The 27,188-nt window shown below is 39.5% G+C and overlaps 4 protein-coding genes across 6 annotated transcripts in view; all 4 read right to left on the bottom strand.

Annotated features, from left to right (window-relative positions):
• The window catches only part of LOC135163500 (syndecan), a 40,554-nt gene extending 17,841 nt beyond the window's left edge, over positions 1–22,713 (bottom strand). Inside the window, exon 1 of one of the 2 annotated variants that reach the window (XM_064122963.1) lies at positions 22,383–22,713. In XM_064122963.1, coding sequence (XP_063979033.1) covers positions 22,383–22,460 — 78 coding nt within the window. In that variant the 5' untranslated portion in view covers positions 22,461–22,713. Of the gene's footprint in view, positions 1–14,431; positions 14,694–22,382 lie in introns of those variants that run through there. The other variant, XM_064122964.1, reaches the window with a different exon arrangement.
• A 120-nt stretch (positions 22,714–22,833) lies between these two features.
• On the bottom strand, positions 22,834–23,610 carry LOC135163505 (uncharacterized). 2 transcript variants are annotated; one of them, XM_064122972.1, is made up of 3 exons: positions 23,430–23,610; positions 23,259–23,352; positions 22,834–23,193 (listed from the first exon to the last, which is right to left on the bottom strand). In XM_064122972.1, the coding sequence occupies exons 1-3, from the start codon at positions 23,471–23,473 to the stop codon at positions 23,017–23,019; spliced, it is 315 nt and encodes a 104-aa protein (XP_063979042.1). In that variant the 5' UTR covers positions 23,474–23,610; the 3' UTR covers positions 22,834–23,016. The 2 variants fall into 2 exon arrangements, with proteins under 2 accessions (XP_063979042.1, XP_063979044.1); XM_064122974.1 differs by having other exon boundaries at positions 23,259–23,346.
• Positions 23,611–23,747: 137 nt separating this feature from the next.
• On the bottom strand, positions 23,748–25,016 carry LOC135163506 (ATPase inhibitor mai-2, mitochondrial). Its single transcript, XM_064122975.1, has 3 exons — positions 24,864–25,016; positions 24,366–24,498; positions 23,748–24,071 (listed from the first exon to the last, which is right to left on the bottom strand). Exons 1-3 carry the CDS (start codon positions 24,908–24,910, stop codon positions 23,940–23,942), a joined length of 312 nt encoding a protein of 103 aa, XP_063979045.1. The 5' UTR covers positions 24,911–25,016; the 3' UTR covers positions 23,748–23,939.
• A 78-nt stretch (positions 25,017–25,094) lies between these two features.
• Positions 25,095–26,856, bottom strand: LOC135163499 (uncharacterized). Its single transcript, XM_064122962.1, has 2 exons — positions 26,213–26,856; positions 25,095–25,908 (listed from the first exon to the last, which is right to left on the bottom strand). The coding sequence occupies exons 1-2, from the start codon at positions 26,504–26,506 to the stop codon at positions 25,309–25,311; spliced, it is 894 nt and encodes a 297-aa protein (XP_063979032.1). The 5' UTR covers positions 26,507–26,856; the 3' UTR covers positions 25,095–25,308.
• Between the last annotated feature and the right edge of the window lie 332 nt (positions 26,857–27,188).

The following is a 27,188-nucleotide window of genomic DNA, read 5'->3' as shown; positions in this document are numbered from 1 at the left end:
GCTTTTCTCACACAATAGAATTAATCGATATCCATCGAACCATGTGGTAATTAAAATTGAGAGAATACCAGAGAATGCAGAGGAAAAAATGTAAAAAAATGAGATTTTTTATCGTTTGTTTTTCAAAATTATTCTCTGGTTCTGGACATTTGGGGTGAAATGTTGAAATTCACTGGATATTTTATCAAGTTCAGCCCGGATTTGCTTTTAACATTCCACAACACAAGTCAAGATTAAAAATTAAGTGACATCATGATTTAAATCTAATCATCGGTCTGTTCAGAAATGACGAAATCATTTTTACTTTCAATGCAAAATTTTTCAGAACTCGACGTAAACATAGATCAACATATTTCTATAAAACTTTTTTTTTGTTACATTTTTCCTCTCAGTATTTTCAAAATTCATGAAAAACCCATCATCCCATAACTCTGTTGCTGTTTTAAATTTTTTATGACTTGAAAAATTGAAGGGTCGGAGGGAGATATGACAGGATCGTATGTATCACAAGTTTACTTCCAATTCCTCCCTGCATTCTCCACTTTATACCCTGTCATATATATTTTTTTTCATTTAATCTTCGCTTGTAGGTCAGAAGATATCGATTTCAATGTTGAAATACGAGTTGAGGCACCCTATTGCACAGCGTTAGATACCATGTGGATGATTGTACGTGTTGCAATAAAGCTTGAGGGATATAGGCAGTTTTTACCACCCTCTCCCCCTGTTAAAAATAGCCCTGGAGGTAAAAAGAAACAACCTGTGCCACCTTCACTGCCCACGGTGTCATCGATTGTCGCTGCTTCTGTCGTCAATCTGGAATAAATTGTTCCAACAAACTTGCCAGTTGTTACAGACAAAACGTGGGACTGCGAAAGTGGAGCAGATTTCGAATCAAGTGGAGCATATTTTTCCCAGAATTTTCCGTAGTTTGATTTTTAAAAAAAAGGGTATTCGGGTCACTGACTCCACCGCGTTATAAAATATGAACACATCAATATCCTGACATTGGAAATATATAATCGAGTGCAGAATCGTCTCCAAAAAACACTAAATGCCACAATGATGACGTTATATTTACAATAACTTTTTCTTTAGAACTTCAGATAATCGACAAATAAGGTTTTTATTAAATTTGTCTTATCTCTGTTACACTATCAGATATTAACTGATCACCACCAAGTGAACTGTTATCAGTTCAATATCCCAATTGATTAGTTTTGGAAATGTTCATATTGTGTCCACATAGTCCTCCCCTCCTCCCACTATCCAATATCACAAATTTGAAACGCGATCATTCGGATATATTTCCCCGGAAAAGCATTGATTCTCATGGGTCTGCAACATCACAAAAAAAAAAGTCCCCGGATCGTTTGCAAAGTGGAGGTTCGTGAATAATGTACGTCGTGTGACGGGTTTTCAAAGCCAGCGGTGGGGATGAAGAAAAGGGAGAAGAAAGGAGGGAGAGAACAGCAACGATACACCGAGGCGTGACTGGAATGAATGAGGAAAGGAGAAGTGAGAAGCCCCGAGTACGAGTGCAAAGGGAAGAGAGAATGTGAATCGGCGTACAATCCAAAAAGCCCGTGACTGCAAAATCAAAGAGCGCGTGTTGGTGGTTTTATTTTTTCATTTCCAAAGGGTACGTGATACACCTCATTCGTCCGTCTCATGGCCAACGGAAACGGAAGCCAAGCGACGACTCCACCGATTCCTGAGTGAATTTAAATATTTCATTAGTTCATTCTTACTCATGAAAAATCGTGAACTGATTGATTAGAAATTGACAATTGATAGATGATCGTCCTGGATATCACGTGACTCCGAGGAGAATTGTGAAATTGTACATGAGCTGTTGTACAAAGTGGAGGTTATTGAACTCTCGTGACGCCTCGGTGATATTTTCCGAGTTGAGAGGCACACGAGGAGACTATGGGACACACCAGAAGAGGTGGCTCGAATGGCAGAAGCCCTGGTTTCACCTATTATCGTCGTATAATTAATTAAGCACTCTTTTACCGTGAATTTAATTACCCCGGTATTTCATTTTTAGGGGATAATTCACTGGCAAAATAGACTCTAATGTTGAAAAATATATTCACCCAATTTTTACCAATAATTATTCTTCGTGCACCAGCTCCAGTTCTCTGCCTGAAAAAAATCCCTGGAAACCTGATTATCCCGGCAAAAAGGGAACCCCTTGAAATTATCCCCGTCCTCATCTCTCCTCAAATCAACCAGGAGGCCCGAAGAAAGGAAAAAAAAAAAAAAGTCGAATTCTAAGACGCTGGTAACCTAATTGAATGAGTCGAGCAGGAAGAGAGGTGAGAATTCCCCGAGGAAACTTTCCATCCTCAATTCCATATATACCATCCTCGTATACATACACCCAAGCCCTCCCTTCATCCTGAAATCCACGAGGGAGTTGAGTCGGTCTGAGCCGGCTTAGTTATGCTTAAACCCATACACCCATCCATTCGTTCACATATACAGAATTACCCAACGGAGTCTTTGCTACCCCCTGGAAAGAGGTGAAAATTCAACAGGGGAAGTCTTCTGTTCTATTCTGTTCTGTTATGTTCAGTACCAGAAGATATATACCCAGGGTTTTGGAGCGACATGGGATCTTTCTCTCACACTCCCCAATCTCTTTAATGTGCTTACGCAGTCTGACACTGAGGTGGAGTGAAAACTAGGGCGTCTGCATGATTAAATTCCTCACCCGAAACACAAAAAAAAAAATGGGGTACATTACTATTACGCTGACGAGGCGGTTCTAAGGTGCGGGTGATACGAGTCGAGATGGAGATTTCCAGGTGGCGATAGAACGAGTACAATATCGATGTCTAGTTCTGTATTATCTTAAATTTCTAATTGATTGGAAAATCAATTATGTATTACCATTATTTCTGTAATTTTTTAGCCTGATTCATCATGAAATATTTAGGTTGTGGAGAGAGTTTTGGGGATGTTTTTGGGGTGGGAAAAATATTGCCAATTTTTTCACAGCAGATATTATCGAACATCAACAATATTGCCAATTAAAGAACCCCATTATTTTTATTACACAACTGTACAATCACTGAATGACTGCAATTCGATTGTCCGGAGGGGGTGGGTGGTGGCAGGGCAGAACAGACGGCCGTTAACCTGAATATGAGTGGCACAATCGAGCAAAACGCGTCGTAGTACAGCCGATGGGACACACGTAATGTTCGGGCCCGAATGAACCAGTTCAATGGTCGATGGGGGAGGGCCAATCGAGGTGTACCAATGCTCACTTGCTGCCCGGATAAATGACCACCGGGTGAGAGTGAGAAAGGCCGAGAGAGAGAGGGAAAAGGGCTGGTGGAGTTGGAATATTCAGTGGCGCGAACACTCGCGATTCTGAATGTTGTAGACGTGGTGGGAGGACATGGAATCCGGAGATAAAACAAAATAGAATTTTCAACAGATGAATAGGAACGGGGGCTCGACAGGTATGATCGAGTTGTCCGAAAAAAAAAACCATCAAAACTCGATTCGAATTTAAATTTCTACTTTTTCTTGTTCATTTCCGCTTTTTATTTATTTTTTTACCGTTTCGAGGACTGTTCTTTTGTTTCAATTGGATTTCGATGATGTTTTCGAGTTTTTGTAGCGGATGTGAGTGGAATAAAAGTATTAGATTGGGGCTTTTTGTGGTGAAAAATAACGAATGCGAAGGGGAGCTGAGAGTGATAAAAAAATTTAGCTCGTGGAGTTAAAAGGAATAAAAAAGTTTTTGACGCGAGGGAAAAAATATTTTATTTTTGAAAATCGAAAAAAAAGTAGGTACGGGTATAATCAATGGAACTTGCCATTTGGATAAATTTTAATACGCACCTCTGTCATGTCAATTTTCTCTCGTATTAAATATCCTTTGAACTTGTTTGAATCATTCAAGACACTTCACTTTGTATGCAATCATTTTCTAACAAACGTTGGAATGAAAAAAACCCGTAAAAGTGGTAGATAGGAGGTTTTTTGTGGTAAAAACGTGACGAGTGCGAGGGGGAGTTGGGAGTGATAAAAAAAATTTCACTCACGGAATTAAAAGGAATAAAAAATATTTCACGTGAGGGGAGGAATATTTTATTTTTTTAAATGTGAAAAAAATATATCTTCAATTCCTGGAACTCGGTATTTTTACGCATTTTACCCTCACTTTTTTACTCTCTATTAAAACGTTCAAGATTTGTCACTTTGTTTATCCAGAATAATTTTCTAGCAAAAGTTTCAATGAAAAAACAACAAAACCGGCAATTCCATTCTTATTTCTGAAGATGTTAGCCAAACTTTATGCGATAGAGGAATTGGATGTGACTTGGGGATGGACTCTACCCTCTCCTGCCGCCATCGCCGGAGAAAAAAAGGGAAGAAAGTGTAGAGAAGGTAAACCAGAAGAAAATGGGAGGATAAAAAAAAAAGAGAGAGAAAATGTTTCCGCTGGATTTTCTTGCCCCGTCTCTTCAAGCCCCCGGGAGGAAGCGCCAGGCCGTTCTAGCGATGGCCTCCCCCAGCGTTGTCAAGTGGTCACGGCCTCCTCTGTCCATGAAAATGCAGTAGTCCTGGAGGACAATGGATTCCCAAGGAGGAGAGACCACTCGTGAGACTAATTAAATACGAAGGAGTCCACTATTCTCTCCCGTATACTAGATTCAACGTCTGGAGATGCTATTGGCAAGTCGACAGTGCCATTGTATCCTTAATTAGTTGCCTCGACTAGTCGGAGAGGTAAACAGCTCAACCGCATCGGGCAATGGGAATAAAATGGTTGAGTTATCACTGGGGAGTTGTACCGAGGAGGCCATTCTATCCTCGAAAATGCGAGAGAAACATTAAAAAAGGCGGTTGGCTCCCTCACAACGGGAGTATTTACTTAAGATCCGGTTAGAATTATTTGAAAATCAATACACAAATCAATACTCAAACTGCCCTCACATATCACAGTCAAAATAGTTACCAATTCCAATTCCCACAATTCATTTGTTGTTTCCGTAGTCTGGTAACTATGTTCGATTCCAATAAAATCATTATTTCAACAATTTATTTATGACGACGATTTATGATCACGTGAGCCCCTCCAACCAGGTCTTAATGCTTCAAGAATTCTCATGTCAATCAATCAAACTTTAAATTATACCCATGGATAGTGCTCAGCGATACAAAAAATAGTATTTTCGAATTTTCCTTATCATAATGGAACAGGATAACATAAAAATTAAAGCCTCCATTCGATATGAAAAATGGAAACGTATTAAATCCTTCGATAACTCACTATTTCCCCGAAAACCCAGATGATTTACCCCGTCATAACGCCAGCCAAACCAGTCCATTGAATTTGATAAACCCAAAGTGATAAAGTGATGAAAAAAAAAAAAATCGTTGAATTCACTTTTTTCCCCCCTCACAAACACGAGATCAGATGTCTGGAAAAGTCGAGGTGGAGGTTTTCGTGCCCACGAGGGATATCGAGTTCAGATAGATAAAGGTAGGCGTCTAGTCAAGATAAAAAAGTAGAGAGTGGAATCCGAAACTTCTTCTCGCTCCAAAGGGGGAGAGGGGAGGGGGAGGAGGAGGAGAGGAGGCTGGGAGGGCGCGGCTTTCCGACGTGACACACCGCGGAGTCGTCCACTCGTTCTATTTTATATCATCCAAGGACAGCCATCTTGATAATGCATGGAAGGAAACTCCAGTGTGTTATAGCACCCTCCACCTCCTGTCGATAAAGAGAATCTGCAATCGTTTGCGGATATCGCGTGGGACACGAGAGGGAGGAAAAACCGTCGGATTTGCGTCTTTCCTCGAGGCTCTCCAATTTCTCAAATAAACCGGGCTGGAATTTAAATTCTAGATACGTATTCACATTCAGTTTTTAATTTTTTTTTTTCTCTCACTTCACCACTGGTATAAGATAAAACGGCTCCAGTTTCTGGTGAGAATATCTCATTTTGCTTTGACGAATATTTTTTATTTTCTCATCCTTTTCTGTTGCTCCTCTATTTTTCTTTCATTTTGATAATTTTACGTTGCAGTGAACGAGGTAAAAGTCTCATCCAGCGCCTCTTTCAGTCATCTTCATCCATTAAACATACCTCGGGACGATGCCTTTTTCCCTGGGATTTCATGTTGGAGATTCCATTCGTTGGATTTTCTTGCGAAGTTACTATCAATGGTGATCAACCGAGTTTTATTTTATTTTTTCAATTCGAATCAGCTAGTTTTTTAGTGGAGATTTTTTTTTAAAGGTAGTTAGAGATTTTTTATCACACGTAACATTTATTTTTACGATGGTTCTGGTCAAGGTATTGAACAATGTTGAATATTGTATGAAGGAATGTCGTTTGGAAAAGACAATGTGATAATTAATGATTTTTCTTTGAGTACAGAGATCCAATTTTAACTGATTCCCAATTTTATGCTGACACTGCATTTTAAATACACCTCTACTACTAAATTTCGTTAAAGTATAAAAATAGCAAGTGAGCTCAATCATTTATTTTCCACATTCAATATTTTTCTCTGTGTAACGATGACGTCTGCTACACTTTTATAAAATGCTGAGGTAATTTTTATAAAAAATCGTACCGTACAGACATTTATCCTGATAAAACGTTGTGAAATTCCTCTCGTTTTATCCCACGTCCCTTTGTCCCAATCTCCACAAGCCCTCAAAAGCACTCCACATGATTTATCTAAATTTTCGTCAGTGCCAAGTGAGATAAACAAATTAATAAACCACTACCCCACTCACTCGAGCCCTCGTAACAGTCCTCAGTAAATAGTCATTTGATATCATTTGCTTCAATGAATGTATCCGTTGGTACGTGATTTAACGAGTTCACTTCAGTAATCGCTAATTGATGGAGAGAAATCAAGTCGAGCGATGGCTCAATGGAAATTCACCCCCTGATTTTTTTTTTTCGAGTCTCGATTACCTCGACTCGTTGACCTTGAGGCTATTGGGAATTTATCGATTCGGTAGTTTCCACCGGTGGAAGGAGAAGGAGCTGTGGCACACCACCTCGACCAACTCTCCACCCGTCGGGTCAATGTTTCAGATATAAATTCGTATTTGAAATTAATACTTCCGCTATGATGGGCATCTTGTGCGCAATATCAACGTGATGACCTTGCAGTCACAATTCTCGGTAGCACATCTAAGTGTCCAATCACCGGATAATCTTGTCCCTGCTGACGTCATCGGGTCATATAATTCCCCCCAATGTCCGGGAGGAGATTACTGAATTGCGTTTGGCTGTCCAAATGCTTCTGTTATGAGCGGTATATGAAATCAAACGTCCGGGTTCGAATAAAGAATTTCGTACGAACGTTGTTCCACAAAAAAAAATTAAAATTTTAGGAGCCGTTCATTTTCCTAATTGAAAAGATAATGAAATTACTAATTTCGCCGTAAACTCAATGGAATTTCAATGTTTCATTAGCGGAATTATCCACCAATTGAAGAGTTAAATATACCATCACCCGAATTTTCCTCTTCGTTTACATGAATTACCGGAAATAATTAAATTGTAATTCCTTGTTGATTAATGCTTCATGAACCAGAGAATTTTCAATGATACGTCTTTCAAATTCCGTAGGAGACGACCGGTCGTGGAGAAATTAACCAGCAATGACATTTTCGTGAATTTATTCTCGGATTAAACGATCAATGGAATTAATGGAAAACGCAATCAGTCGTTTACATAAATTTTCCCCCTTTTTAAATGAATGTCAGAAAATAATTAGACAAGATGATAATAAATTATCAGGAAAAACTTCTGTCCGTTAAAAATTGTATTACATCTTCAATGTATCATGTGAAAATCCAACCATCACTAAAGATAATGGATGATTCACGACCCCATTATCTCCGCCATCAAAACCATAATCTCCAAAGAATATTGTACCGACACACTAAGACATCGGTAAACACATCCCCTTTCTCCCCGACTCCTCGCACCTCGCGCAAAGTCCCCCATAAAATTTTTATCGACTATCAATAAAAACCGTTCTGAACCCCGTACGTACCATCCCATAAACCGTTCGTTCATTCAATGAAATAAATAAAAATTGGTTTAATTTTGAATAAAGCTAAATCAAACAGGACGAATTCCAAAATAAATGAGCCAGACAACTGAAGTGAATCCCCTCCCTTAACAAGAAAATCCGTGATTCTCTCCTGTATCAGGTTAACCAATACCTCGGGACTGACCCAAATTGAGCAATTTACCAACTCCAGCAAGACAAGACATCGCTAATCAGTCAATTAGTCTCTCTAAACAGTCCACCCAGTAGTGCAGCCACTGTTATCGGTCTCACCATTACGTTCACTGTGGCCTGTCGCGAGACTCCTTATCACCCGAAAAATAATGCTATCACTCTGCCCTTTAACATGTATACATGATAGTCAATTCACGAATTACGTAGAAAGATTATCAGTCAAAATTACAAAATAATTCGCACGAGGAGAAAAATTGATATCTCATGAAATAATTTAGATTCTGGCTCACAGAAATTATATCCTGACCTCTGGGGGAAATTTACCAATCGTATCATATAAATTTACCCAAAATTAGGTCAACAAAACTGCTATAAATAAAGGTTAAATCATGCTAACAATGATTGCAATTTAATAAATGCCCCCTAAGGCTACAGTTGATTTTCCCCTTCACAGCACGGAGAGAATTTTTTTGAAAAATTACGTTCCTCTCCCACAATCTGCCAGTGAAAAAATACTCCGTAAAAATTACGGAACAATAACGCACCTTAAAAAATCTAAAACTTTCCAGAAAAACTATGGAATCTTTAGTTAAAAAAATACGTAACTGTTTCGTAATTTTTACTGACTACTGTTTTGACTGGCAGATTACGTCACACCCACGTAACTTTCCAAGAATTTTTCTCTCCGCATATGAACGAGAGAAAAATAACCAATCATAACCACGTAACAGCAACAATAATTATCCTGCAAAATGGCTCGAAAGCCCCTCAAAAATAGATAATAAACGATCAATATTTTCTCCACCAGAAAATTTAATCTCGATTACCCATAAAACGACTCCTAGGTAGACATCCAGAAGCGTGTGCTGATATAATTATATCGTCAATGACCATAAAAAATCTGCTATCGACATTTTTACGGGCTACCGGTCGTCAATAAATAACCGAGGTCGCGCATCATCTCTGGGATGTAGCTGAACACCGGGTATACAATCCATCAATCCAAAAACTCTCCTATTTCACCCCCTTTTTCCCCTCAGCATAAACAAAGTGAAACTAAACTGAAAACAGTTGCAATTGGATTCGAGTAGATTAAGTGTCTCCGGTTGAAAACATTCACCCTGGACCGTTTGTTACGGATCACTGGGACCAACACAATCACTGAATAGTCAGTGTATGATACCCTCCCCCCCCCCCCTCGACACTGTATATATGTAGGAGACACGTTCTATCTCCCGGAAATGCAGTGCAAACACTAGACGACAGGAAGCGAGTGTGTGTTGGGACTTTGAAACTTATACAAGTCTCAGGATACGTGAGCACTTCACTCGTTCACCAATACACGGACAGTGGATATTCCTGGACATCCTCGAAAGAGTTAAGTAAAATGGTGGGATGTGCAACGAGTGGATGATCATCGAAAAATATTGAATTTTGTTTTTCAACGCCCGGGGTTTATTGATATTCGAATTTTCAATTAATATTCATTTCTAAACGAATAAAAATTTATTGATATCCGGGGCATATGGTGAGAGTGGTTGAACGTGGGTAAACTACCCACGAGCCTGACTACCACGGCTGTAGTGATTTTCTCGGATTGACTAATTAGGCAGTGGTTTTGATTGATGGGGTTAGTCCAATTAATTTGGGAATGTAAAAATAACCGGTTATTGATGACCATTGGTCAGACTCATGATTATTTTGTCCAGGGGAAATTGACCGCGTTCATCTGACTCCATTTCAGGCTTTTCGGTTGTTGATGACGATTGGCCGGGAGGAGGAGGGGGAGGGTATATAAATCATTGACGGTGATTGGTGATTATCAGACTTCAATAATAGTCTTTTTGGCAGTGATGTAAGCTGTGAATAAGGAGGACCGTATGATCATGCATCTGTCGATCGTTTAAAATAAGACTGCGCTATATCCCATCATCATTAACACGCTATTTTCGGAGATTCTGAGAATACGAATGTTATTTGTAATGATCAGTGGAAAATTCTCGTGATGTGGTGGGAAAATTTTAGTCCAAAGAGAGTTGGCTTCAGCTCGTGTTGCAATTGAAATTTCGAAGAAAAGAGGCGACAACAGTATTAATTAGCTTCATCGGTGAAAATACATCTGCGATGTTGAAATGTCAAATATATGAAGCCAGGAAGATGATAAAAAAAGCCTCTTATTTTTAAACTTTCCAAGAATATATCTGGTATTGATCACGATAGGTGGAGAATTTTCATGATGTAGTTGGAGACAATGATCAGTTTTCCTGAATAAAATCTCGAAGGAAAGAGCTGGATAAATATAGATCATAAAAGCAAAACGTCTTCAATTAAGTGTGTGCTGATATATATGTGGGAATTACTTGATTAGTGATAATTATAACAAATTACTGTTCCTCGAATTAAAGTTGTCATTTATGTATGAAAATCCTCAGACCATTTCGACGATTTTATCACCAAAAGCGGATAGTCATCAAAGCAACCTTCAATCTTCCCGTATTCAGACATTTTTACTCAAAGGATGAACGTTTCGAGAAAGAGAGACCTAAAAAAACAGGCATTAGATGGGCGTGTGGGATTGCCCAAGGGAGTGGCCATAATCATCAGCAGTTTTGTAAGCTGCCGCAGTGATGTCTGATGTCGTCTTTTTTCCTAAATTAGCATTGAATGCATTGATGCTGTGTCGTCTGGAAGCCCTCAGATACGGAAGTAAGACATTTTCGAATCGAGGACAAGCACCGAATGGCCGACGACGAGGAGAAATACCGGAAAACTAAAACTTTCACTGTTGGGAAATGACTCCTACAATTTTAATGAAAAAAATTTGAACTTTTCATGATCATTCATTCACCCACAAATTCCACACGTGTTGTTGCTGGGGAATCCAACAATTCCAGAATATTCCAGAAATACGATCCTGAATAATTAATCTACTGAAAATTTAATTGAAAGAGATGCTGTATTTTCAGAATTGTGGTCGATGATTCAAGGTATCCTTGAAATACAAATGACCCCTCGACATGAATTAATGAACCCAGGTGATCTACCAATCGTTCTTTTAATTCAAAACTCAAAGAAAGATCTTCTTGATCGAGTATTTGAGATAGAGAAAACCACTCAGAGGATAAACAAGAGCTCCGAACTAAAAAGAAAAAAATAACATCACAAGAGTATCCAGCACTGTGGATTTTCATTTTATCGTCTCTCTTGGAAGGATATCCACGATACTCTCTAAAATCCCACGCGCATGGTACAGAGGTGGGTCACCTGCCTCCGGGGTAATTGCATTCGCTGCTGCCCACACCTGGCCACCTCGCCCACACCTTGTAGCCTGTGTAAGATACACCTTCTGATACATTCAGATTCCAACAAATATCAGTCCACCGAATACCAGTTGAAAATTCAACTGAATTCGTCCGAACAAAGCTTATTAATCAAGCTGAGAATATCATACCCAAAATGTATGACTTAATCATGACTGATGTTAATATATTCCGACAATTTCACTGTTAAATCCCAGCGTTAAATTTTCCCTTATCATTATAATGGCGAAACCAGGAGAACATTCAACACCGGAAATTAGGATTTCAAAGAGATTTCAGAGTAGAAGAGTCAAATAATATGAATAATTTTCTATCAAGTGCAAAAAAGTTAAGCCTCTGCTTATAATTAGTTAAAAATTATTTATACCCATTGCACTTTGAGTTACACAATTGTCTCAGTAATTTTAAGTGACGGTTTTTATAAATTTAGGGCGTTTTTAAAAATTTGAGAGGAATGCAAGACATTTTTAGAAAATACGAGAGCCATTGGCAGATCATAAAAGCTTCACCTCATCCCCAATTTGGAAGAAGTTTTCAGATGAAAGTGTGGAAATAAAAATGAAGAAGTACAATGACCACAATGTGACGACAATAATCGATATTTCGTAATCGAACTGACTTTTGGAATTGGCTGTTCAGGTGTCCATTTACGGAGCAGCTGAGAGAAAATGATGCTTATAGTTAACTTTCAGCAAGTGAAGTTGCAGTTGTACAACACACTAACCATCGCAGTATTGGTCTCAGTTACATCAGTTTCTCATAGGACCGGTTTTTGTAAAGATGTATGTGTAGTACACTGTGTCCCCGGCATATTGGCGCCACAAGAGCCTCTTGGTGATCAAGAAGGTACGAGAGATGCACACGACTCCTCAGATTCTTCCTCCGGATTAAGGTAAAAGGTACGAGATCCAATCGCTTGCCCCAAATTCACCCGAGAAATTCTTAAAGACCCCGAGAGCCATTTCATCTCAAACTATTAAAAGTTTATCACAATCTTAACGAGTCCTCCAGTCGTTTCCAGGAAATGACTGATTCATGAATGTGAAATTGCGTCACGGTTTATTACTAATGCCATAGAGATGATGAGGATAGAAAAGTTTGTGGTGGTAGAAGTCATGTTCTGATGCGAGTCATGTTCAGATAAAAGCTCCATAAATTGACACTTTTTTAATTGATATTTTCTACCACCAAAAACGCATTAATATCACAGTGATCGTTGGACCCAGCGATTTTATTCGCTCTAAAATCGTTAATCTCGACTATCAAAAGACGTAATCGAATCTCCGAATTTTCCCAAAGTCCAATTCGAAGAACGATGAACCCCATTCACAATTATTTTTCCCAATCAAAATATTTTCATATTCATAATGAAAAAAAAAAGACAATCATCAAATCGCCAATTTATTTTTCCAACTGAATGATTCGATATTGAATAAAATGGAAAATATTGAACTGACAAAATTGACAATCTTCACTGTACCGTACATATCTCCGAATTTTTCAAGCCAACAATTTGCTCCCCAGTGAATTTCTAAATTCTCCAGTGCAATGTCCAGGCTCATTCCTGTGGATGGGCAATGAAGTTCTCCCTAACCTCTCCAACGGCATCTACCAACCCCTTTATTCAGTTCAGCACAGTCGATGTATTCCATTCACGTTTGCCCCACGGATACAAAACGTTTTCGGCGACGCTATGCCTTCCAACCTCTCTATTCTCATCCCCTTTTACCTCACTTTTTTTTTTACTATTCCAGTGGTTATCTACCAGCGAGAGAAATTCCCACTGTAACCCAGTAACATCTAGGGGATAGTAATACAATTGCACCTGCACGAATGAACTCAACGATTTTTACTCGATCAGCAGAATAAAGAAAGGAAAAAATTCCGGACCATTGAGCTATTGAATTGAATAATTCAGAGTTTAATTCATCACCCTATCGATAACATCAAATGAATTTTTATTCTCCGAGTTGAACGCCATAAGGGCTAATGATATTTCTTGGTGAAGTTTTTAAGAAAAGTAATAGTGGTACTTGCTCTCGGGGAAGAGGGTGAATGAGAAAGTCAGTGCGACCATTTCCATGGCAATTTCTATTCTATTTCCGTTGACGTGGCAATGGAGTTCAATTATAGACTGCAATATTGAAGGGAGTCACGTTTTATCAATAACTAGCCAACCTCGGCTTCCATCGATATCCATCTCCGCAACCTCACCCTCCCATCGTTTCTTTCATTTTTTTTTTCTACCACCACCCTAATCGTTTCATCGTTCGCACTTTGGCTGGCGAATTATTCACTACCTCCGCCCACAGTGAATCAATCAGGCTTCACCGTGAGCATGTATAATAGGGTCTCACAGTTTGGAAGAGAATTGATGAATACCAGTGCATTCGGTGGCTTATTTTGTCACATTGAGAAAAATGAGCTTTTAAATTTTCCCCCAAGAAATTTCATCCTGGATATTCACTCAAAAAATTAATTACCAAATCAATTCACGTGTTTTCGAGGAGTGGACTTTTTCAAAGCGTCAAATATTAGGATCCACCTGGGGCTTTAGTGACAGCCGCAGCCTAATTATGTCATTAGCTTAATGAAGGAAATACGGACTCATTTGGTTAGGCTGGGGACTGTCTTTATGGCTGGCAAGGACTTTGCGTGGAAAGATATTTTGGATAAAAAGTGGAGCTCTGGAGGGCGAATTTTTCTGATAAAACTAACCTTCGTCTCTCCTCTCACCCCCTGGCGGTCTATTTTTACCCTGAAATTTCATTCCGTCTGAATATATTCGACGGAACTTGAAACTGATACGTTGAAACGTTCAAGTAATCGATAATTCATAAGCCGTAAATGATGAAATGCGGATATGCCTCAGTAGTTTCCTCACTCGAAGCAGACATTTTCCAAAAACAATTGCGTAATTCAATCCTGGACTCCGATTATTCACTTGTACGTCTGACCCCAGGTGGATTTTAATTTACCAAGTGGAAGCCAAAGATCAACGCCGATCTGCTGTTTGACTAAAGCAGGAGGCTGACTCTTTTATGAACTGCCGCTGCGTAACGGAATTGGACGATCTTCACTTCTTTATTTGTCGAGCAATCGCTTCTTTTCCCGGCTCGAAGCTCTCTAAGGCCATCTTTGGTAGATAGCGAATGAACGGGACCCTTGTTGCAAGTCCTCTAGATTCCCCAGCCACTGTATCTCCTTCCCTCACCGGATCTCTCCTCCCGTCGCAAGTCATTAAGCGTCAGACGCACATCAAGTCATTTGTGGGTAGGAAAAAAGTGGGTATTTCGCCAGTTCTCATGAATCTCTCCGCTTATTTTACGTCAATGAAGACTCATGATGATTTTTAAATAACGTAAAATGATGAGATGCCTCTGCAGAGCTTTCAACTGCAAATGAAATCCCGCTTTTCTTTGGTTCATCTTCGTGTGTGCGTCAAAGAACCGAGGACTCGGCGAGCCCTCTCTTCAACGACTACAAAGGATACGAAATGGCGAACAATATGATGGAACATTTTGCTTCTTCAGTCTTCTTGTTCAACTTCACTTGAAAATCCTCCGGGGATGTACAGTGAAATTAATTATATCCGCATTTCACTTCGGGCTGTGATGGGAGGGAAAGAAAAGGGATGCAATGCCGTGGATGACAATATTGTTTTCAATTTCAGAAGAGGATTTTCAACGAAATAACCGGACGAAATTCAAGCTTGTAAGCAATTTTATAAATAACATCCAGACATCACTCCGTAATCTCCTATAGAAGATAACCTATTTAATACCAAAGCAATTTTCCACCATTTTATTATACCCCTCGTCACCGTCCGGGGAATCCCTGAACGAGAAATGTCCTCCAAAAAATTCTACTTTTGCGAGCCATTAACAGCAGTTGAATATTAAATGTTATCGTATTGAGACTGAATATATCGTGAAGTTGTGAAGAATTAGTTACCGCAATTCTAATGGTATCCAGAATCGTAAAAAATTTAACAGCGGAAGTGAGTGAATTTCCATATGTTATCGTTGAAACTCAGTTGAGTCATGAGATATATCAAGTTCCAATATATCAGGACCTCCTGTTAGGAAAGTTTTTCGAAGATTTGGAACACAATTAATGGAGGGAAATAAATTGATTGTATGTGGGTGAAATTGTGAGATTGTGCAGGCACCAGAAAATGATCAGTACCAGCTCGTTAATTTCCACCCTTCCACTAAGCTATGCATTATTGACGGATCAAAGGGTTGGTCTGGTCAGTCATCACTGGCCATCAAAAGGCCGATTTTACAAATGAATTCTACGTAGTTTCCGGTTACCCAGCGTTCATTGGGCTTAGCCCATGTCTGTGTCTGATCGGCCGTTAGTCCAAGCATTTCACTCTATGTATATTTTGGTACATAAACTCCGCTAAACTTGTAAACTCCAAGGCATTGCTCATATGTATATCGCCCCCTCTCACTGTGTGTCTATCCAAACTTGGGTTTTGTTTACGCAACGATTCTAGACGCGTGTATTTCCAGTTCTCGTGTATGCTAATCAACGGGAAAAAAAGGGACGACGAATGTTGAAAGTAAAAACAAAAATAGAGGATTAAAAAAATATATCCGTCAATATGTTTACTGGGGGGTGGGTAGTTTTTTTTTTTAAAGGTGATACAAGAATATTCTGTTTCATCTCGGATATTTGCAAATAACTGCTCGGAAAAAAATTCATTAAGGTAATTGGACTAATTACGGATAAAAGCACTCTCCAGTCCGGCCTCAGAAATTAGTTTCAATAATTTGTGATGGTATTAAGGCATCGAGGGCGTGGAGCACTTTATATCGAAAATTTTTTATCATTCATTTGGTGATGCCATGTAATGGGGGATTTGGAGTTATGACATTCCATAGGCAATGTGTAGTCAGGTAAATATGAGAAAGGAGGAGACAGTTAGGCTCATAAGATGTTGAAATAAAAATTCCTTGGTGGAGATTTGACTCAAATAAAAAATGAAAATTTCGAAGAATTGTCCAGAGAGTTAGAAAGAGATTATTAATACTTCATCGGGATTATATCTCGATTTTTGTTCATGTGCTGGAATTAGACAAGGCACACGTTGTGCATTGAATATTTTATCACTCATCACCATCACCATCACCTCATTTGCTAAAACCACCATAAAAGCCATATATGTCATCTTATCTCCCGGAAATGAAGCGCATTGGAATGATGAAGATAAAAATGCCTGAAATTAGGAATTAATGGAACCCCCCTACTTAATAAATGACATATGAAGTGTTGCACTGGCCTTGGAATTTAATGGTGCTCTGTCGCACGCCAACCTTTCATGCTGATGTTCGCTTTGTTAAAATGACATCACGCGAATTGCTTGGAATCTCAGATGGCAATGGAAGTGGTGGGGCAATGACGGAGGCCAACCGACGGGTTAAATCGGTCAATAGGCCATCCTGACAATAACAGTATTCTGCGAAATTCTTTAAAAGAAATGTTCAAAAAAAAAAAAAAAATCCGGATAATTGTTCTGGGTGTGGAAAATTAATAGTTCCCTTTTTAGTCCATCTCCCCCACTTTGACAGTTTCACTCTCATTTCATCTCGCGAATGGGTTATTACAGTCGAGAGGTTTGAGGAGTAATGAGGAACGAAGTGGACTTCAATATTTCATGGTGAAATGAAATTCTACCCTTTGAAGTTTTTCCAATTTTCTTTTACATTGAAGAATTTTATCATAAAAAACCTCTGAGAAATTATTTGAAATCACTCGGGAGAGTTGTCGGTTGGAGATGAATGTAATTTTCTTTTTCAGTGTTTATTTTCCACTGCTGAATTCAGTTTATCCCGCCTTGGAGCTGGGCAATATTGTCCCTGAATGAAATAAGAAAATTCTCAAAGCACTCCACAACAAAATAATCGATTAGCCATAACGTATTTTCCAGTTAAATTAATCAATCCCGATAATGATTTTCCTGTCTACAGTGAAGTCGAATTTTTCATCAGCCGAATGACCTTTTGTTCCCCTCGGCTCGAAGAATCCTTGATTCCGTGGTTTTTGATCAAGAGAGGGAATAAAAAAAAATCGTGTATGAGGATTCAAAGTGGAACTAACGAGAAAAAAAAAAGGCTCACTACTCGGGCTGCACGATGACGGAGTGTGGAAAATGTATACCTGTGTCGTGGCCTCCACGAAAAGAGGGTATAAAAAATAAAAAAATGGATATTCCCTGGTGGAACTAGCACCAGAGATGGATGAAACTTTTTCCTTACAGACCTCCTCGTACCTTTCATCCTATGGCCCTCCTTATGTACACCAGCGGATTTCCCTTCCCTCACAACCAACCTCACGACTATGAAAACGCGAAAGTAATAAGCCAATTTCCACGGCGACATCTCGTGCACGATTCTGCCCTCGAGTTATGCATAACAGGGAGCAAAGGATATCTTTATGGTTGAATTTGTTTTCTCGGTTATTTTTTCGTCATTTTTTCATTCAATCTATGAGATTTGTAAGAATCACCAATATTTGTCAATCCCAACAACGTATATTGCATTAATGTTCAATTGAATTAACGTTTATGTCTCTATAAATTACCTCACTATTGAAATGGAAAATTTTCTAAAGAAACCGATCATAATAATTATCCACAAATGATCGAATTACGTCAGATGAACGAGAATCATATTCTGTCCGTTTGAATTTTCTAACACTCGAAATGTATTCACTTTCCGCTTAAACAAATGTATTTTTCCTCGTTCAACTCACAGACAACAGCAATGTCCATACTCACTTCTGGAGTATGTGTGCGCCCACTCATCAATAAACGAGATAGCCCGTGGCATCTCCCCTGACCTTTCACCCCCATTAACCCTCCATCGAGGTACGACGAAAATTTACGATCCAACTCTGGGAAATCTCTCGGCTTTCATTGTAAAGCCCGATTCATCGACACCCGAAAGTTCATTCTCTCCCGACAAATTACTAAACAAAACATTAAATCCCAAGGGTTGAATTGCAAGCCAGTTGTGGGGGTGAATTCATGAGGAGATTTAGGTGATTCTATCGACGAAAATATCGGAAGAAGAGACTGGAAATTAGGACTATGTACAGTAGATTTCAAATAGAGGAATAATTGTTTAAAAATTGACATTGCTGTGGAAATGTTTCTATTAAACGTTAGAGTTGAGGAAGAAATCCATAAAAATTCATAGAAATTCCTAATCTGAACTTTAAATGATCAAATCACACCCCCCGGATGCGTTTAAAACTCAAAACCTATCGCATGTGATGCCACGAATTTACCGATTGCATCAAACAACCGAACCAGACGTGATTTAAAAGAAGAAGAAGAGGAGCTCTTCAACATAAAAAAAATATCAAAAACTCGGCAGACAGAAGCCATAATACTTCTGCAGCACCCTAAGGTGAACATAGCACTAAAGTTTCCAACATCGAAGGCAAAGGGGAATTAGGATTCGATGTGTACCCTACGTTAGGGGAGGATCGGCATTGTCCGGACGCAGCGATAAAATAGGAAATTATCAGCGATTCTCCTGCACACTGGGCAAGGGCTTGAATCCTAGCTGAATTCTACCTTTTGTACGTTAACGACTTTTACGAGGCAAAACCACCGGGAGCCTGTGTTCCTCGGGGTTGCGACCCAAGGAAGATAACCGAGGGGTCTTTTAAAATCGAACCGCAGTAAGTACCGGATTGCTGGACAATTTTGCCTCTCATCGATGGTCCAATGATCAGATTCAATACCCCCTCTCATCAATAAACACAATCGCACCACCATAATCCACCATATTTTCCCTGTATTAACGGAGTTAAATATGGGATCAAAATAATCCGTTTACTCATCGAAATACGAATTAATGATGAATAATCTTCATGACAAATAGAAAAACAGAGTTGGAATTTGTGACCGCCGGGAAATTTTTGAGAAAAATTCTCAGAATGTTAACGTGAGGAAAAAAAAATCCAGTCCTGTGCACCAGAAATTTGATTCGGTTAAACGTGAATTTATAAAAAAATGTTTTCATTATTTAATTGAACATTTAGTAATCATAATGTTGGTAAAAATTACCGAGAAGATCGCGAAGCTTTAGAGTTCCGCGTTAACTGAATTTTGCAATCGCCGATTGCAAATAGTGGACGATAAATAACTGGCGATTTTGTGACAATGAGTCTTTTAAAACGGAATCTGAGTAAGTACCGAATGACTGGAAAATTTTGTCCTTCAGCTACGGGCCAATAATCAAATTCAATGCCCTTCATCCCAATAAATACAACCGCACGATAATTCATTACATTTTCCCAGGATTAATAAAGGTAACTAATAGGGTCAAAATTATTCGCAGTTTATTGATTGAAGTGCGAATTAATAACACAATTCAAATGTAGACCAACGCGGGTTTATTATCAAACCACATTATTGATTCCTTCCCACCCCCTCGCCCTTCAAAAACGCATAATTAACTCGCACAATTACTCTTCCAGCAGTCTATTAAAACCCCAGTATTTGTTTATTGTTTCAACGGTCCAAACCCGAAAACAAACTTTTGAAATCCGGAATTCCGAATGATTTTAATTTTCGCATTTATCAGTTTATTGATTTAAACTATTCAAATGAATAATATCCATTTTTATTTCGACGCAAAAAATGTTTGTTCCTTTCCAAACAAATCCACCCATATTTAGCCACACGTACCCGGGGGTTAATTCATCTGGCTTCCAATTAAACTAATAACACCGAATATAATTTTCCATTAAAAAATTAAAAAAACATGGAGGTGTTGGGATGAATTGAATGAGTCTGCATCGATGCAAAATTCATATAAGCGGTCAATACACATGTCCCCATAATACATTAAACCGCATCTGCTGCAATATACGGCATCGAGGGGGGGCTCAGGGTGGGCTTTGCCAAAGGGTGTGGAAGGCGGTGAGGAGGGGCGGATTCATACTTGTGCAGTTCTATTGGTTGAGCTGAACGTGACAGGACTCCAATGATTTCTTTTTTCTTTCTCACAACAACAAAAGAGTAGATGCTGACGCACATCAAAACTATAACCATTCAAAGAACCATAAGAGATGATAAATAACAAATGCGCGTCACATACAGTGCGTTGGATTGTTCGGTCACTCACCGATACAAATAACAACATTAATCGACAGCAATAATTTCGATACGTTATTGCGCCGTTTTGATGGATTTCATGGTCGATTTTTTTTTACCCCACAGGGTGTATGTTTATGATTTTTATTTCAGTGGTATTTACCTTTGGAGGAATTTTTATTTACATTCCGGCATTTCGATTCAACCGGTTATCTCTTGTCTCTTCCCACTGTACCATGGGTCGTGTTGTGTCCGAGTGGTGAAGCGAGAAGAGGGGATTTTCTTGAATGGACGAGAGTTTGTTATCGTGTTATATGGGAATTGTGGAGCCACTATTGCATTGTCTACGATTAACGATACCCGAAGGAGTTTTGATTCATGGAAATTGGGGAAGGAGAGAGAGAGAGAGGAGAGTTCAGTGGCCTCCATACGAGTCTGCATTCATTATTTTTTTTTCGGCTGTTGTTCTTGGAATTGAGAATATCATTCGCGATTCATGAGAAATGGTTTTTTGGTTGTTTGGAAGGATTATGTGATTGAATGCGAGGGATTTAAATTTCATTGAGTGAAGATGAGCCGTTTATCATCCGTAATTTTGAGCTATTGTTTGTTGTTTTGGACATATCGATTATTCGTTATCTCCTCCAGATTTTATTTCGCATGAAAATTTTCCTCATCGTCAAAAAAATAATTGCTATGGATATAATAATAAATCATTATCGAAATTTGTTATTTTCCGGATTATTTTTCCTTTCAGTCTCAATGCAATTTGTGAGGATTAAAATCAAAACAAAGATATGCCATGTGGGGATGGAACCCGTGCCCAAGTGGTTACCCCCCATCGATACAAGGGATTATCATCCCATATATCACATTGCAGCAGTTGTCACTGACTATGGTAAATTTTTACGTCCCTAAACTCAAACTGTACCAAATTTTCTTATTAGCCCTAAGGTTGATTCTCATCCATCTCTCTCCCTCTTTTGTGAAACATCTAAACTGTGGAGTCCCTGAATTTCTTTCTTTTCTTCTCCCCCAACTCTCCCCTCATTCTCCTCTCTTTTTTCCCTCCTGTTCTCTTGTGTGTACACACAAGGCCTTCGACTATTTTTACGATTGACGAGCCGACAGAAACTGGCATTCCATCGCTAGGCTGCACCGTTGCACTTTTACAAACCCATAGAGAATATCAAACCCACATGCATTTATTTTATCCTCGAATTTTCGACGGATATGTTACGATGGGAGACACCCGGGGAAACGTGGGGGGACTCGGTGATTTGTCATTTTCAGAGCACACATGAGAGAAAAAAAAATATATATCAGAGGGTTGAAAGATTATACTCTCATGGGATCAGCGTCGAGCATCTGGACTTCTCCTCGGTCTGACGAATTCGGAGATTCCCTTCGTTCTTTTACATCAAAACTTGACTTTGATAACACTACCATTGGGTGGAAATCATGGAGGTGGTGATGGTATGACTAGAGCGTTGACGATACAAAAAAACGGGACTTCTGTAGGCGTCAGGAATGCTAGATATTTTTTACTAGAACGTTACACTTTCGTTGGCCAATGGATAATCGAGGTATACGATTCTCTCGATTATTTTTACGCCCAGCGGAGAACTCATGGTCCTCGGGGAAGGTACGTTTGACTTATGTCACGCGTAATTTATGATTTTACTGGGGAATGCACTCACCTCGCTCCCAGCGGCGGCATTGCACCCGACGAAGACGATGGCCGCACAGGCAAGAATCCAGTATATCCTTGGCTGCATCCTTGATTGCTCTGATGTTATTAAAAAAAATCCCTTCTGTCGTCACCGGTTGGGGGAGGGCTCACACTGGAGCCCTTTACTGTCACTGGTTCTTGAACTTGGGGATTCAATGTTAAACAACCGAGGGCAATTGTTGGAGGGGAAATATCGGGTGAAATACCGAACGTGGTTACGTTGGGTATTAACAAAATGTTTAACACTGAAAAAAAACCCCTTCACGGAGCAACAACGCGGAGACACACACCACACTGATCGATGATTCGGGAGACACTGGGGGCGCAACTGTCGTTACGGTGCCCCCGCGAACTAACGGAGAACGCCATGATGGTTATTCGGGCGCCACGTGCAGCGGGAGGCACTTTTGAATTTATTTTTATTTAATCATTGAAATTAATTCTCTTAAATCTGGGAGTGAAGACTCGTGAGTCGTGAGAACAGAGAAAATAAAGTTTCTCTCTTTTAATTATTTAATTTGGATCAGAGCGCACATTTTTAATTTTTTTGTCCACAAAATGTTTATAAATATCAGACAGACCTCTGAATTTTTACTGTTGACTCAGGTTTTCTTCTCCTTAGAGGTAACGTTCTTATCCAAATTTTCTAAAAATCTCAGTGTCTCATTTATGTCGCGATTATACTCGTTAATTTGACGCTGCATGGAGCGAACTTTGTTCTGCATCTTCTGCACCTCCTCCTGGGTTTTTCGCTTCAATAATTCCCGCAGTTCTTTATTCTAATGCCGAGGAATGGGGGATGAGGGAAAATTGTAGTCTATGGGGGTATCTGTGATATACTTACTTGCTTGTAGTAGTAATCACTCTCGAACGCGATTCGTTTAGCTTGGAATTTGTTCAGGTTGGTCCCGTTACTCTTTTGGCTCAAGTACCTAAAACTAGGAATTAATGACTTGCGATTTTAACCTTCAGGCCGATGAGAGTGTCTTGAAATGCTCAGAGGTTTCTGGCTCACCTATTTTTGTAGAGCGAGGAATTGACTGGTTTTCGATTTAACATGACTCAGTTTAAACGCCAATAAATTCTTCCATTTGCGATTTTTTTATTCTCTTGGACAGCAGAAAATTTTGAGTTTGATAGGAAAAACAAAAAAGCGTGAAATATCAGCATTGAAAAATCAATAAGTAGTTTCCTGCGAAGCATGAGAATTTTACATTAATTCTTATATAACTCTTTTGGAATTTTCCAACAGTTTATATAGATTTCTTTTAACAGAAAATTATGTTTGTGTAGTCCATGTGATATTCCTGAAATAACGGTTGAACACCAATAATTCCCTTTTTTCAAAATCAAAAATTTATTCCTACACTGTAACAACATATACGCATGATAAAAAAAAGAAAAATATTAGCCACAATCTGGGGCTCAGGATGCACACTATCGTTAAATGATATCGTAGTTCTAATCATAGAAACGCTCCTGGTGCCCATCGCCGAGCTCCGGACGAAATGAACGTTGGATCCCTTTACTTGTGCTCCATATCATCGATTCTCCTCTTGTGGCGATTGATGGCCTCCTGATGACGCTTTATCTGCTCCTCGTGGAAGGAAATCTCGTCGTGAAGACCCTCCCTCAAGTTCTTCAGTTGTTCTTTTTGCTGGAATCAACGAAAATGTCATTCTGATCGTCACAAATACGAGACATTCAAATATTTTCCTTCAAAATCAAATGAGAAGAGTCTAAATATTGAGTAAATATTTTTTTAATTGAAAAAATTGTAGCGATTTGAAAAGAATCATCACTGGTGGAACAAAGAGGTAGAAGAATTAATGAAAAAACAGTTAAGATAATTAATTAACAGCGACTATTTTTTTTTTAAGTCTATAGAAATTAAGGCAGTAAAATTCTTCTAAATTTTCAATTAATAAAAAAGGAGGCAGTCATAATTCACCTGATTGTAGAAGTATTGGTCCTCATGTGCGGCTTCCATCTTCCCAAAGGAGCCCCCAGCGCTGCGGATGGCTCCACCACCACCGCCACCCTTTCCAGCACCAGATCCTGCCTCACCTGACATCCTGGCTTGGCTAAAAAAAATTTAAATAAGAACGAATTTTCAATTGCTTGAAAAATAGATATTCTCGTCCCATTCGTGGCGTTCAGAGGCAGCAGAGCATTACATAATCTGTCGAAAAATCTCTTAATTATCTGAAGACTCCAAATGATCCACAATTTTTTATTGTTATCTGGGGAACTGCGTCACGAAATTAAATACTATCGATGTCAGATTTTTTTCTAATCGGTTAGTTAATAAATTCCTGGTGTGATATGATTCTTAATCGATTGGGTGAGGGAAAGGGGTCTGCCGGGACAGTGCCGGGTTCAATGCAATGGAAAATTCTAGGAAAACACAGTGGGATCTCTGGGATCGGTGGAATTAAAGAGATTGTACCTCAGAGATGCCATTCTCCTGGAGAAAATGAGTGTTGCACGTTGCATTTTATTTTGTGGATGTCCTCTAATACCGAGGAAAAGGGAAACACTTCAACTTCGTTCTGGCACAAAGGTTATAATGTTACACCCGAGGGAGGTGGAGTGATGACCGGTAGAGGCGGTATCGACGAGCCCGCGTAATTCAAATGGAGCGAGAAAAGGTGAAGAGGGAAATTCAATGGAATTTTCTTGTGTATTTCTACGGAATCGGTAGTTTTGGATTAAAATTTATAAATATCTATATTAAATTTTGCTACTTTATTTTGTCCCCACGTCCGCAGGACATTAAAGGAATTAGATTCCATTAATCAAAGAGATTTAGACGCATTAATTAAGTTCTAAGTAATTATTGAATTATTCGAAATCGAAATGCATATTTTTTTAAATCAAAATTTTTAAAAAATTCACCTGAAATAATCGATGGCCTGACTCTCCACAAGTTGCTTCCTGATCTCCGAGGTCCTCAGCTCATAAATCGCCGTCTGCTTCTTCAGCTCAGCCCTCTCCAGCTCGAGTCCCAGAATCTTCAACTTCATATTCCGTTCCTCCGCACTGATGTCAGTGGACGACGAGTCCCTCTTGTCGGAATCATTCAGGTCGTCGGGCATCAGCGTCGGCTCCTCCTCGTCCTCATCCCCGTAGCACGTCGCACTGAGTCGCATTTTCTTCTGGTGCGCGAGATTCATCGGCTCCTCGTCGGATAATCTCACTCCCCTGGTTTTCTCCGGTGGTGGTGAGCTCGCGAATGACCCCTGGACGGACGGATCCTCATCGTTGAATTCGGAGTTGCACTCCTGTTTTATCGAGTCAAAAGAATTTTCCAGGGGATTTGAACTTAGATTATCCAGGATCTCCTGGAGATTTGACGTGGGATCTGCGTCCTGGCTGTCGTCCGACGTCGGCTCGCTGTCGTTTTTCTTGAGAATTTGGAGCAAACGCCAGACGTCGACGGATAAAGCCGACGGTCGATTTTTCGACGCCTCCTGAAGACCTACTGTCCTCACCTATGTAAGAGGTAGAGGACGAAATAATTCAGTAAAAGTTGTATTGATTAATGGAGAATAAATTTTAGGAAGTTTTTCCTGACTGAAACAATAAATACGAAATATTTATTTATACAATTCATTTCATAGAAAATTTTTTAATCGTTGGAGAAAAATTACGAATCGATTTCTACGATTCAATTCCCCTCTAATTTGACCTGGTATATTCGCAGAAATTACAAATTGTTAAGTCATTTAACCATTAAATTTCGTACTAAATTCTTAAAACCCGCAAAAGTACCTAAAGGCCTTCTCGTCCTTTTACCTTCTCGGCGAAGGTGTTGATATCGACTCTGGCCTGTGCCTTCATTCTCCTCCACTGCTCCCTCATTCTCGTGATGTCGCGTTCAGTAGAAAATATTCCTTTGAAGTCGCAGTAGATCTGACGCCAGGCTAGACTCTTAAGTGCAGTGGCTGATGTGTCGATTTTCTTGTTCTCAATAGCATTAATGTGAGCTTTTATCAGTGTAAAGAGCTCGCGTTTCTCCTCGGGCACCCAATTCTGGGTTCTCTCGCGTTTTTTTCCGGCCACCGGAGTGGACGTTTTGGCATTAGACATTTTACCCCCAACGATAAATCCCCGATTGGATCGATATCCCACTCTTTATTGGTTAAATCGTCTGTTCGATCAGTTAAAGTCATCAACAGGCGATTGTTTTTCCTCTGAAAATCGCTGCGGATCTGATAACTGAGGTCAGACGATCAAACTCATTGTCTAATGACGCATGACTATTTCTAATAAAATAAATACACCGAGTATTATCGATATATTGGAATTATCCTGTTTTTCGGATTTTCTCAATAATTGTTAAGTTGTCGGGTGTGGAATCGATAGATTATTGCGCCGTGTTCGGAGAAAAATAAAGTATTTCTCCGAGCCCGATTAAAGTCCGACTAAGCACACGCCATTTTAGCTGTGTAACTAGTCGCTCGATATCTAACAAATCCCGTCATTCCACGACGATGGGAGAGCGCACAGATGGAACCGTCGGCTGCTCTCCGCGCAACGCAAAGCGGCGTTTCGTTTCATTTCGCCGCTCCTCGTGAAATCATATTGCGCCGATTCCAATATTTCCGGCGGATTATTCACCCAACTATTCTCACATGTCTGTATTTGCTAGGTCCCAGATGGATACCGTTTCTCCCGTGCTCTTGGATATGCCAGGAATTTTCAGGTGGATGCGGAATGACGGAACGTCGCCTGCACTGCTGCATTCTCGATTTTATCAGTCATTGTTAGT

This window comes from Diachasmimorpha longicaudata, chromosome 6 (genome assembly GCF_034640455.1).
Source record: "Diachasmimorpha longicaudata isolate KC_UGA_2023 chromosome 6, iyDiaLong2, whole genome shotgun sequence".
In the NCBI taxonomy this organism is placed as follows: Eukaryota; Metazoa; Arthropoda; class Insecta; order Hymenoptera; family Braconidae; genus Diachasmimorpha; species Diachasmimorpha longicaudata.
Note: the sequence above shows the minus strand (reverse complement) of the source record. Positions and strands in the feature narration are given on the sequence as shown.

What these genes read in the sequence shown, in the direction of transcription:
- LOC135163505 (XM_064122972.1), bottom strand. Translation starts at nt 23,473, where the DNA reads ATGTTAAATCGAAAACCAGTCAATTCCTCGCTCTACAAAAATAG. An exon ending in TCCTCGCTCTACAAAAATAG is followed by an intron (nt 23,353 to 23,429) that starts GTGAGCCAGAAA and finishes ATTAATTCCTAG; the next exon opens with TTTTAGGTACTTGAGCCAAA. An exon ending in GTGATTACTACTACAAGCAA is followed by an intron (nt 23,194 to 23,258) that starts GTAAGTATATCA and finishes CCTCGGCATTAG; the next exon opens with AATAAAGAACTGCGGGAATT.
- LOC135163506 (XM_064122975.1), bottom strand. Translation starts at nt 24,910, where the DNA reads ATGCAACGTGCAACACTCATTTTCTCCAGGAGAATGGCATCTCTGAG. An exon ending in AGGAGAATGGCATCTCTGAG is followed by an intron (nt 24,499 to 24,863) that starts GTACAATCTCTT and finishes AATTTTTTTTAG; the next exon opens with CCAAGCCAGGATGTCAGGTG. An exon ending in ACCAATACTTCTACAATCAG is followed by an intron (nt 24,072 to 24,365) that starts GTGAATTATGAC and finishes CGTTGATTCCAG; the next exon opens with CAAAAAGAACAACTGAAGAA.
- LOC135163499 (XM_064122962.1), bottom strand. Translation starts at nt 26,506, where the DNA reads ATGTCTAATGCCAAAACGTCCACTCCGGTGGCCGGAAAAAAACGCGAG. An exon ending in TCAACACCTTCGCCGAGAAG is followed by an intron (nt 25,909 to 26,212) that starts GTAAAAGGACGA and finishes CCTCTTACATAG; the next exon opens with GTGAGGACAGTAGGTCTTCA.